Genomic DNA, 12,158 nt, shown 5'->3' on the forward strand with positions numbered 1-12,158 from the left:
GTGCAAAGGTTGAGGACAGGGTGATAGATTTCAAGGAGACATGTTCATGAATGTTCACTAAACCATTGAAAGTAATAGCAAACTCAGATACTACCTAAATGTCCATCAATAAACATACAATAGTCTAATTATACATGCCATACTATATAGCAGCAGAAACGAACAAAAAAAAGATATACTATCAATATGGATGAATCTCACAGTGTGTTGGTCAAGTTGCAAAAGAATAGACATACTTCTTCCTTCAGATTAGAGGAGGGAAAAAAAAGAAAATTAATATAAAAAAAGTAAAAGGAAAATAAAATTAAAATAATTATTAAAAAAAGAATAGACATACATCTCTATAATGATTTAAAACATATAAAACAGCCAGGCGCAGTGGCTCATGACTATAATCTCAGCACTCTGGGAAGCCAAGGCAGGAGGGTTGCTTGAGGCCAACTATCCTGGGCAACATAGCAAGACTCCATGTCTACAAAAATAGAAAAATTAGCTGGACATGGTAGCACATGCCTGTGGTCCCAGCTACTCGGGAGACTGAGGCAGGAGGATTGCTTGAGCCCAGGAGTTGGAGGCTACGTTGAGCTGTGATCGTGCCACTGCTCTTGAGCCTGGGGAACAGAGCTAGACCCTGTCTCAAAAAACAAATGCAAAACTATATAAAAAGTATGATATCTTGCTTAAAGATGCATATATAGAAAGGAAAAGTATAAAGAAGTACATGCAAATAACCCAAATGCCTCTTAGAGGGAGGAAGGGAGTGCATTTGGGGAGAGGTACACAAGAGACAAAGTAAAATGTTTTATTCTTAAATGGGTAGGTTCATGAAAAGACTTAGTCCTTGATTTTCTCTCAAGTCACCTTGACTGTTGCCTGCTCACTCACCATGATGAATAATGCCCCGGTCTGCTAATTTCTGCATGAGTTTAATTGCTGTCTCTCTGTCGGAAGCCTCTTTGTGCTCAATCAGCCAGTCAATCAGTTCTTTTGCGACAAAACAGTTTGGGTAGGTCTTGAGATGATGTCGTCTATCTTTAATAACTTTTTCCTCATGTAGCCTGAGCCTGGAAGAAAAATTAGCAATCGCTTTACGAATGTGGATGACAGCACCAATTATTAAACCAATCCCATTAAGAGCAGTAGCAAAACAGAAGTTCTAAATGCATTGGATGGTCATTAACTATCTTTAGGTGACTTCCATCCTGTCAGAGCCCAAAGCCTCCAGAAAGTGACTGTGCCCTCTCATCTAGAGATGATACAGGCAAATATGAGGGGAAACCAGCCACAGCCAAGCTAGAACTCTCCTGCCACTGAGAAGAGTGAGAAAAGCTCTTCTACCCGCTACTCTGCCTCACTCCCCTCTCTTTCTCTCTCTACCTGTGGGGTTACTGCTTCAACCAACCAACAAACAAAAACTCTAGAAACTTGCTGAAACAAGGTGCCTCTCTTCATCACAAGTTGTTCAGGGTTGACCATCCTTGCATTCATCGGTTCATATAACAAGTATTAATGAGTGCCTACTACCTGCCTCTTAGGTGCTACTGGACACTACAGACATATATCAGAAAATACACAGAAGAAGATTTTTGCCTTTGCAGGCCTTATTTTCTAGTAGGCGCAACAGCTAATCTGTTCGTGAGGCTTGCTAGGTTACAAGAACTGGTGTGAGCACTTTGCAACGATTGACTTGCTTAATGCTCAGAACATCAGAAGTTGTTATTCTTGTCCCCATTTTTTTTTTTTTTTCACAGCAGAGAGAACTGAGGTCTCAGAGAGATTAAGTGACTTGCCTGACACCACACAGCTAACAAGTGATGAAAACTCGGTTTGGACCCTGGTGCTCTCCCTCAGACTCCACATGCTGCCTCTAGCTAGGGAGGGATAAATGAAAAGTCTGGGAGAGATGGATTAAAAATGCTGGAGAAAAAAACACAACTTATTTACAGGCCAACGGATTAGTATGGAGAAAAGTGGTTGACCTGTGGAGCATCCCCTACTTCCGCCAGAACTCAGTGACTTTCTCAAAAGAATCTTAAACCTGTTTTTTTAAAAAAAAGTTTCTTCCATTCACCTTCCCTTCTTTTATCACAAATGTATTTACTTTTTATTTCTCAAGTGAAGGGTTGAATTAGAAGAACTATGAGGTCAAGTCCTTCCTGCTTCACCCACCTGGCTTCTCTGTTCTTTACCTCATTCTCAACACTGCCGAGAAACAGGAGTGTCATATGAGTAGGTCGCACCATCCCTGTGTGACCTGGGCAAGTGACTTACTGTCTCTTTCTTCCTCTGTAAAATGAAGGCAATTATGAGGTCTGTGATAGACTCCCTACCCTTGGCAATGTTGAGATTCAGGGGCATAAGGTAAGTTAAGCACCAGCAAGCCAGCGTAGCTCCTGATACATGACAGGAACTGTCCCCTCTTTCTTCTATTCCCTAACAAAAGAAAGCAATCACACTCCTGCCTGTTTGTTGAGAGTGCACTTATAATGACCCAAGGTGTTGTCATTGTGGGGGGCGGCATTCTGGGCTGGGAGCGCCGAGGCGTGGATGCTTTTCCTTGCTATACCACTGTCATGGCTGAGTTGTTCCCCACAAATTCATATGTTGCAGTCCAAACTCCAAGTATCTCAGAATATGACTGTAGTTGGAGATAGGGTAATTTAAGGAGGTAATTAAATTAAAATGAGGTCCTTACAGTGGCCCCTAATCCAACATGTCCGGTGTTCTCATAAGAAGAGATCAGGACACAGACACGTGAATACGCAGGGAGACGATGGCCATCTATAAGCCAAGGAGAAAAAGCCTCAGAAAAAAACCCCAGTGGTGCTGACACATTGATCTTGGACTTCCAGCCTCCAGAACTGTGGGAATATAAATTTCTGTTGTCTGAGCCACCCAGTTTGTGAATCTTGTTATGGCAGCCCGAGAAAATGAACATAACCACCAACTGCTAATGACTGGAGGCTACTGCAGTTGTCTGGGATGAAGGGCTCGCTGGGGCAGAGCAGAGGAGAGTAAAGACAGTTGTAACAGCTATAAACCACACAGAAACAAAAAAATCATTTTAATTGTGTTCCTCCTATATGTCCAACATTGTACTAAGCATCTCCATACATGTTGCCCTAAGTAACTGGATCTGAAAGCCATTTAACTGCTCTGGGTCTCATGTTTTCATTTGTAAAATAAGGGGTTTGAAGTGAGTGACCCATGAGACCACTGTAAGGTGAACAACTATTAATAATGTTTCTTCCTAACCTGCATGGACTCTCCTGTTTTCTGCTAACAGCACTCCAACTTTCCTTTGGGAAAATAATCCATCATCCACTGTCATTCCATGTGGGTCAGATGTGACTGGCCTCAACCGTAGCACATGAGCCAGGCCTAGCCAATCAAAGCATCCTGTCTCTTGGGCTCTGTGTTTGGTTCATGGATGAGCAGGTGACCTAAGCTAGGCCAATGAGACTCAATCCTGAAGTGTTCCTAGGGGTCCTGGGAGTTACTAAGTTTTGGAATATATGCCTTGAGCTATTGCTAGCCATCATAAAGGGAAGAACCTACCTAAGAAGAAATCCAACACAAAAGCAAAGCATACCAGGGAAAGAGAGAAAGAGTGAGAGAAAGAGTTAGTTACAAACAACCCTGTTTGAGCACCTGAATTCAACAGTTCATGAAGCCACCCAATCTAGATTTATTAATTTTTTTTATGTATACATTTATGGGGCACAAGTGTAATTTTGTTACATGGATATACTGTATAGTGGTAAAGTCAGGGCTTTTAGGGTAACAATCACCTGAATAACATACATCATACCTATTATCTAATGAAAATGAGCATTTTGTGCACGGAATTTGTGACATCTATTTTGGTTACTAAAAGAGTATTGTGTGTGCTTTATTGCTGATCCTTGGCTGAGTGCTAAATAATTGAGGATAAATATCAATGATGCTTAATTACTATATAATGTTCTACCATCTGAAAATATTTATTATCTAAAAGTCTGGAGTCAAGACATATTAATATTATAGGACTGGCTAAAGAAAGGACCATAGCAATGAATGAATCCACTAGTAAGAGAGAAATGAGGATGTTACTGATATCAGAAAAACACCAAAGAAGAGGCATCCAATAGACTCAGAAAACATTCGAATAAGACGATCTTGATGGAGCAGAGTTGCCAGATCTAGGGAGAAAAAAAAACCCGAAAACAAAACAAGAAACTCAGTTAAATTTGCATTTCAGATAAGTGACAAATAATTTTTTAGTGTAAGCATGTCCCAAATATTGCAAGAGATCTACTTATACTAAAGAAAATTATACGTTATACGGTGCCTACAATTCAAATTTTACTGGGCACCCTAAATTTTCTGGCAACCCTAAGGGGGATATATTTCACTAAACATGAAAGTTAGTATATTAGGATTCATATTTTATGCTACAAAACAAAGGGACCTACATTGATGGTAGCGGACACTTTGAGTGCTTGGGGCTTCCTCCTCTAGGGAAAGTTAGTTGTGTAATTTTATTGTAGAGTGTCTGAATCATCACATTTATCTGATTCTTCCAAAAGATACTTTGACCCATGTGCTTGGTGCCAGACTTGCCTTCACATGCTGAGGACCAGATAGGAAACAGAAACCATAAAGATTATAAATCGGTAAAGCTGGTAGAGTGAAGCCACGCAGAATCTCCCTCTCTTAATATTGAGCAAAATAACTTTTAAGTAAAACAGCAAAAATTTGGCTAGAAGTGGCCAAACAAGGAAAAGTACAAAACCTAATTCCATAAATTTTTTAAATTAGCAGCCAAGGAAATAAATAGAAAATTCTGGAGTAGTGAGGTAAGTAGACCCTCACCACCCAGAAACCTTGTTGCTAAGTCAATGAAATCCTCAGAATTTTCATTAATAACCCCCATGTTTGAAGGAAAAAAATAAAACATGAAGAACTGAGTTTTCTGTCTTCTTAGTAGGAGATGGTGGAAACGGCTGCTGGGAAAAGATGAATGCAATGAAGGAAATGAAGAAGTAGATCTTTTCTCTGACAGTGAAGCCTCCCAGGCTCAACCATAAGTTAGGGGACCATTCCAAGCGCCAAAATATCCCTCCACAGCAGTGGGATCCACCTCTGACTATGTGAAGTGAACCCTGGGATAGGAAATCAAACAATCTTAGAAGCAAGACTCTCCCCTTCTCATCATCCCGAGTCCTTAAGCTGTAAAAGAGTGGAACAAATAATTAGCTATCAAAATTTAGCTCAGAAGGGAAAATAACATTCTGTGAAACTTAGGAAGAGGCCAAGGAGATGTCACCTGCCTTCTGTTCAAGCAAAGATAGAATAGGGACAACACAAAGTATGAGTATTGCTGCCTGCCTCAAGTATAAACACGATGGAAAAAAGCAAACAGCTATAAATAATTATACTTAAAGAAAAAAGAAAAAAAAGAAGGAAAAGAAGAAAGAGAACATGTAACAGATAAAAGAACTCCTGAAAGAAAACACAATTCAAGAAACAGAAAGAAATTACCCCAGATATTCTGAACTATAAAAAATAAAAAAGTTAAAAGAACATGAATTTAATCAAATAAGAACTCAAAGATAAAATGATTATGAAAAGGGAGCTAGAGGTCTTAGAAAACAAACTGAAGTCAGACAACACCATTATCAAGCAAATTACAAAGACAAATTACATAGCTGAAAACTGAAATATAATTAAAAAAGACTTTAATAAAAGAAGGGAGAAAAACAAAGTACTTAAAGCAAATAGAAAGAAGTTAATAGATATGGAGACTGTAAAAAAAACCCCACTAAATTAATTCCTAACATATCCTCAATATGTTAATGCATAATAAGTTTAAACAAAACCAAGTGAAATAGCCACCAGAGCATAGCTCTAAGGAAGGTGTGGGTGATTTTCAGAACAGAAGAGGTCGCATAAGTATTTCACAGCAAGCCTCTGAGGCTCAGCTTTTCCTTAGGTAGGATGAGGCCACGTTCTACAGGATGATGTTTCAGGAAGTACAGACCCACCAAGACTCCTAATAGGGATCCATTCCATACAGCTCTTTGTTCATTTCTGAGCACCACAGGTTCACCCCGAAATGTCAGTCCTGAGGACAGTCAGGAAAACAGGACTATGAACACAAAGACTTGACTCTCCCCCTAACCATCAAACCTCTAAGCACCAGAGTTCTCACTGGTAAAATGAAGATATGAATAATTGTATTCAACTGCATGCTAGGCTCCGTTTTAACTGCTTTATGGGCATCAATCCTCAAGACAACTTCCCAAGGCAGTTAATTCTAAAACCACAAAAGATACCTATGTAGAGTTATAATTATCAATAACAAATAAACGAGCCTTAATTAAAAAAAAAAACAAGTTTACATAGGTGTGCTAAAGTCACCACATGAAGCCTTCAAATTAATTCAGTGACAACAACACTGAGTGGTTTGTTTAACATGCTCAAAGTGGCAGAATGCAAAACATTCATTCTTAGATGTGATGTCTGTCAGGAATCCAAGAATAATGAAGACCAATGTATTTAGAAATTGAAATGTGGAACAAGCTGCTATATAATTTGGTGGAGGACGAATATGTTATGAGCCAAGAGAGGAGATTTAGCTCCTGTAAACTTTCCAAATTAAAAAAAAAATTATTAGGTAGTGTTTATCCTTAAATACTACAGAATAGAACCTTTCAGTTACTATCCTTCTATGACCCCTAAGCTTAGTGCTAATTCTTGAGCATTCCTGATTTCCACCGATTCCCTGCAAGGGTGAAAGGAGAGAAGCACCACACAGTATTCCTTCTGCCCCACCAGCGCCTGGTACATTTCCATGTTTAAGAAAACTGAGTAGAAATATGATGGAGGGGAAAGAAGTTTGGATCCAGGATTAAGCATAGAACTCGATATTTTTAGACATGTTACCAGGGGTTAAAAATGCACAATAACTGTGCTACCATCTTTTTTTTTCTTCTACAGTCAGAAACACAGAATTCTAATGATGAGCATTGCAAACTGTAAATTCCGGGCTGGGCACGGTGGTTCACGCCTATAAGCCTAGCACTCTGGGAGGCCAAGGCAGAAGGATTCTTGAGCTCATGAGTTCGAGACCAGCCTGAGCAAGAGTGAGACCTTGTCTCTACTAAAAATAGAAAAATTAAATGAGCGTGGTGCTGCGTGCCTGTAGTCCCAGCTACTTGGGAGGCTGAGGCAGGAGGATCACTGGAGCCCAGAAGTCTGAGGTTGCTGTGAGCTAGGCTGACGCCACGGCACTCTAGCCCAGGCAACAGAGTGAGACTCCCTCTCAAGGAAAAGAAAGAAAGAAAGAAAACCGCATATTCTAGAAAAACCAACCCAATAAAGCGATAAGAATTTTTATACTGCAACACAAGACCAAGTGTTTTGCCTGGCACGGTGAACACTTAATAAATATTTGGTGGACAAGTGCATGGACAAGTGCACTAAGAGAAACGATGTCATTTTCAAAGAGGAAGGGAGGGAGGCTTCTGGCTACCACAGTAGGTGTTCGTACCCCATAACTTAATAACTATCCATTATCATGGAATGTATCTAAGTCTTTTTTAAAAGAACTATATCTTCACTTCTAAGGTAATCAGTTTCCAAAGTTTTGCTCCCTGTTGTGTGCTTAAGAAAAAATAAAGCATTTCCTTTTACTTGAACTAAACTTCTCTCCAGTTTTCATAACTTTTAATACACTAACACACATGGATATCTCAAAGGAGGAAATGGACTAAGTAATACTTCAAAGTCTTGTTAAAAAAGGGAAACTTTTACAGAACTGAGCCTTTTGTGGAACAGCATTCTCTAGAAAGATTACAGAATGTTGAACTACTGGTTAAAAAACACACATTATTTATTTAGTTATTTTAATTTAATTTTTTTGGAGATAGGGTCTCCTTGCTGTCAGCCATGCTGGAGTGCAGTGGTCTGATCATAGCTCAGTGTAACCTCAAACTGATGGGCTCAAGTGATCCTCTTGCCTCAGCCTCCCAAGTAGCTGGGACTACAGGCAATCACCACCACATTCGGCTAATTTTTTAATTTTTTGTAGACACAGAGTCTCTCTATGTTGCTCAGGCTGCTCTTGAATTCCTGGCCTCAAAAGATCCTCCTGCCTTGGAGTGCTACCAACCCCTGGGGCAGTGTGGGGGGTGCTGAGGGAGACTCAACTCCCTGGATCCAAAAGAACTTCACCCACCCAGGCCCCCTCCCAAGCTTCCTCACCTCTTTCTCACCTCCCAACCACAAGCATTCCAGCTTTGTACTCCTCCAAAGAACATTCTGAACTCTTTTTCATCCCCTGAACAAGCCAATCACCCTTCATGCCTCTGCTCAAGAGAGAGTTACCTCTGCTTAAAATATTCCCTCTTCCTGCCTTCAATAATTCAAAAAATCCTACTTGCTTTTCAAGGGTCAGCTTTGCAAGGGCACTGCCTCTCTGAACATTTTCCCAGCCTTCCAAAGCCAGAAAACAGCCTTCTCTCCTCTGTTCTCCCACAATATTTTAGCCACACTAGTAAAAGATTCATCCCACTGTATTACAATTAGATGAGATCAGGGACACTAAGGGAGTATTGTTTATTTATTGTTGCAATTCTAGTGCATAGCACATAGCAGGCCATAGATCCTCATTAACACGAAAATCAATTAGTGCATGTTATACACTCAGTATGGTGGGAGGCATAGGCAAAATCCTCTTTTGACCAGTAGAGTCCCAATCAATCCATATTAAACTACTGGGAAGAACAACCATCTTTATTTTAGCTGCACTTTCAATTCTACTGGCTATGAAATTTAAATATATATATAAAAAAAAAAGCAACACTTTCCCATCATTAATCTCAGACAGCTGGTTCACAGGCTTTAGATTCAAGGTGATTCTGTAATGTTCTATTCCTGTCCAGCTAACCAGCTGCTGAAATTGCATCAGACAATTTCCTCTTCCAGCCCTAGGAGAACAAACATTACTGAGTACAGGGTGTTAATGATACCTACAAAATCACTGACCATCTGATAAGAAATATAGAAATTGTTTTTCAAAAAATAGCTTGTAGAGAACTACAGCAGGGAACAAAGAGGAGACTGAAACTACATATTCTCATTTAAAAACAGCGTCATAAATCTCAGCCAAAGTAAACAGTTTAATTAACAAAAACAGCAAGCCAAATAGTAGGGCTGACAGTGCGAGCCTGTGATTTGGGCAACAGCACTGACATAGATGTGCTTTAAACCACAGCTATTGTCCTTTCCAAATGTTTTGCAACAGTCGGTATCTGTCCTTGGGGATCCAAGAACCCAGGGAAAGTCACTCTTAATCACTCACCCTTGAAAGGCTCTGAGTCTAAACGAATGAGAGTAAAAACAGGAACAAATGAAATCGGACACACTGCATGTGCTTGTAATATTTGGATTTATTCTGAAATTAAAATTTTATTTTATTTATTTATTTATTTTTATTTATTTACTTTTTTTTGCATGGGGGTGGTTCTTCCAGTAAGGACCGGAAAACCTCCTAGACAAATTCTAAAAGAGCTGTAACACTCTGAAATTAAAATTTTAAATTATCAAAATAATATATGCTCATGGTAGAAAGAATTCAAATATGTACAAAATAAAAATTAAAAGTCTCCTTCCTAGGCTCACGTGAATTGACAGTCACTGATGCTGGGTTAACTGGCATTGAACAGATCACTGCTGGAGGCGGGGGATGGAGGCATAGGAGGAGTTTGCTGTACTATTCTGTCTACTGTGGCGTATGTTTGAAGTTTTCCTTGGCCTCTACTTTCCAAAGGAATCTAATATTTATAGTTGCTTATGTATTCTTGAAGAAATCTTACATGCATGTATACATGCATGGCTATACATATTTATACGTATTTTTTCCCATGAAATAGGATCATAATACACATTTCATGGAGTTTTGCTTCAAGAAGATGCTTAAATTCTCCCAGCCTGATCAGAACAATAGAACAAGTACAGACAGAAATAGGAAGGGAAGGGGACTGGTTCACGTAAACAGAGCACAGGTGAGTCTGTAGAGCCAGAAGAAATTGGTCTCTGACAACACACATAACATGCACACACAATACGTCCAAAGCCGCAGCAACCACTTTATAAGGCGGTCATGCCAAATGTTCCACGAGCAACAGCTCTGTGAATAAGGAACACAGTCCTCAAAACACAGTTTTGTACAGAGCCCTTCCAAGGGCTCATGTCAAGTCAGTACGAAGCAAAGTCCCATGCAAGCTATATGTCTTGTCACTGCAATGAATTGAGATGATAAACACACCCAGGAAGAAAGTGTGTTTCATTCTGAGTCTCATATATCACTTACTATGTTGAAATCAAGATGAAGGATATTAGCAGTTTGAGACAAAGTAACAAACGTGAAACACCATGTTTGCTCATTTCTGCTTGCCAACTTAATTTCACAAAGACCCTGACTCTGTGACAATGTGCAGCTCTTCGGAAAGATGCTTTGAAGGAAAACTAGGACAGAGCACATGGCCTCCCATGTCTCTTGCCTGAGTCTATTCTCCCAAAAAGATAGATAACCCTTGTCCTTGCCTTTTCCTACACAGAAGATAACATCTCATGGGGTTAGTGATTATGGCTCTGTAACCTATAACCAGATGTACTCTTACACCCACGTCTTGATATGATTCTGCTTTAATGTAACTTTTGAACAAGTTTTATGTGATTTTGCACATACTGAACCTCCGCCAACTGTACATAAGCAGTGGGCTGAAACCCTGTGCTGGAGCAGTCTGATAGACCTTCCCTAAAGGGCTGCCGCCCACCTACTGGCCTCAGTCTATAGTCCTCACTGAGACTTCTGAATAAAACTAACTTTAACTTATAAGTGGGGGTGAAGCGATGGGTATATGTGGTCATAGAGAGCGGTATAACAGACTTTGGAGACTCAGAAGGGCAGAGGCTGGGAGGGGAATGAGGGGAAAGAAATTAGCTGTTGGGTACAACATATATCATTTGGGTGACGGGTACACTAAAAGCCCTGACTTCACCACTATGCAGTTAGTTCATCCACGTATCAAAAAACCACTTGGACACCCTAAATATATTAAAATTAAAAAAAAAGCTTTAATTCCTTAAAATCTTGGCTTTTTTCTTTAGTTGACAGCAGAAATAATAACAGTAATATCTCACATCTGAATGGAGCCATAATGCACTAGGAGAGCTGAGCCTAATAATATCCCTGTGAGTCAGGAAGGCAACGTCATACAAATTTGATAGACAAGGAAGGGAGTGCAGAAAAATTAAAATGACTTGCTCAAGTCATGTGTTTAATAAGGAGTAATGTCAGGACTTGAAGCTGGATCTTCTGATTTCTATGTTTAGAGAGTGTTCCGTGCCATCAAATGTTAAATGGCAGAAGCACCTGTCTTCTGCCTATTTTATGCTCATATAGGCTAAGGAGGAGACAACATTATAGTTATATTAAAGTGCCATGATAAAGGTGGGAATTTATGCAATTTATACATCATACAGAGACTACTACCGATATAAATAGAGATGGGGCTCACACAAGTGCCCACAAAAGGAGTTGTCACCTGGTCCTCATGTTTGCATTGAGCCAATGTTGAATGATTACGATGACACTCCTGGGGGGCAGGAAACAGCTCTGGTGAGAGACACCTTTCCAAAGAGCATCAGCCCACGTGGGACATATAACAAACACTGTTTAATTATGTGTGCATAAAAGTTCATGAGGTCCTTTCAATCTCTCATCTCATCCTTGAGACAGGCAGTAAGTACAGGGTCACAATGGGAAGGTCCCTAAGTCAGCCTTCCTTATCACATTAGACCTGAGATTGTCACTTAATTCATCCTCCATGTAAGCTCTTTCAAGAGGTCTCCTGTTCAGAAGGAACCAAGAGCGACTGCATCAACATCTCTAGCTCTGATCTATTCCTCTGATGAGTCAGAAGAATGGTGTTCTTCCTGCTTGCAAAGTGCCTTTCCAAAAGCAGGAAGATTCTTCCCCCCAACCCCAAACAGGTCATTATTTGTTTACAGACCACACCTAGGAGTATTAGGCCTCTAATTGCCATTTTACAGGTGAAGAAACAAGCCCAGAATGGTTCAGGGAACGTGCTGAGGACAGAGTGACTCAC

At 40.0% G+C, this 12,158-nt stretch overlaps 1 protein-coding gene and 1 non-coding gene across 3 annotated transcripts in view; both read right to left on the bottom strand.

Moving 5' to 3' along the window:
* The window catches only part of DEPTOR (DEP domain containing MTOR interacting protein), a 149,647-nt gene that overhangs the window by 99,585 nt on the left and 37,904 nt on the right, over positions 1-12,158 (bottom strand). The window contains exon 2 of one of the 2 annotated variants that reach the window (XM_069466041.1): positions 886-1,064. The exons of the other annotated variant lie outside the window; for it this stretch is intronic. Within the exon in view, the coding sequence (XP_069322142.1) occupies positions 886-1,064 (179 nt within the window). The remainder of the gene's footprint in view (positions 1-885; positions 1,065-12,158) is intronic. 2 annotated transcript variants of the gene reach the window in all.
* LOC138382105 (U7 small nuclear RNA) lies at positions 9,504-9,566 on the bottom strand. The gene has a single exon (XR_011233268.1). It is a non-coding gene; the product is annotated as a U7 small nuclear RNA (small nuclear RNA).

Source organism: Eulemur rufifrons, chromosome 3 (genome assembly GCF_041146395.1).
Source record: "Eulemur rufifrons isolate Redbay chromosome 3, OSU_ERuf_1, whole genome shotgun sequence".
Lineage (NCBI taxonomy): Eukaryota > Metazoa > Chordata > Mammalia > Primates > Lemuridae > Eulemur > Eulemur rufifrons.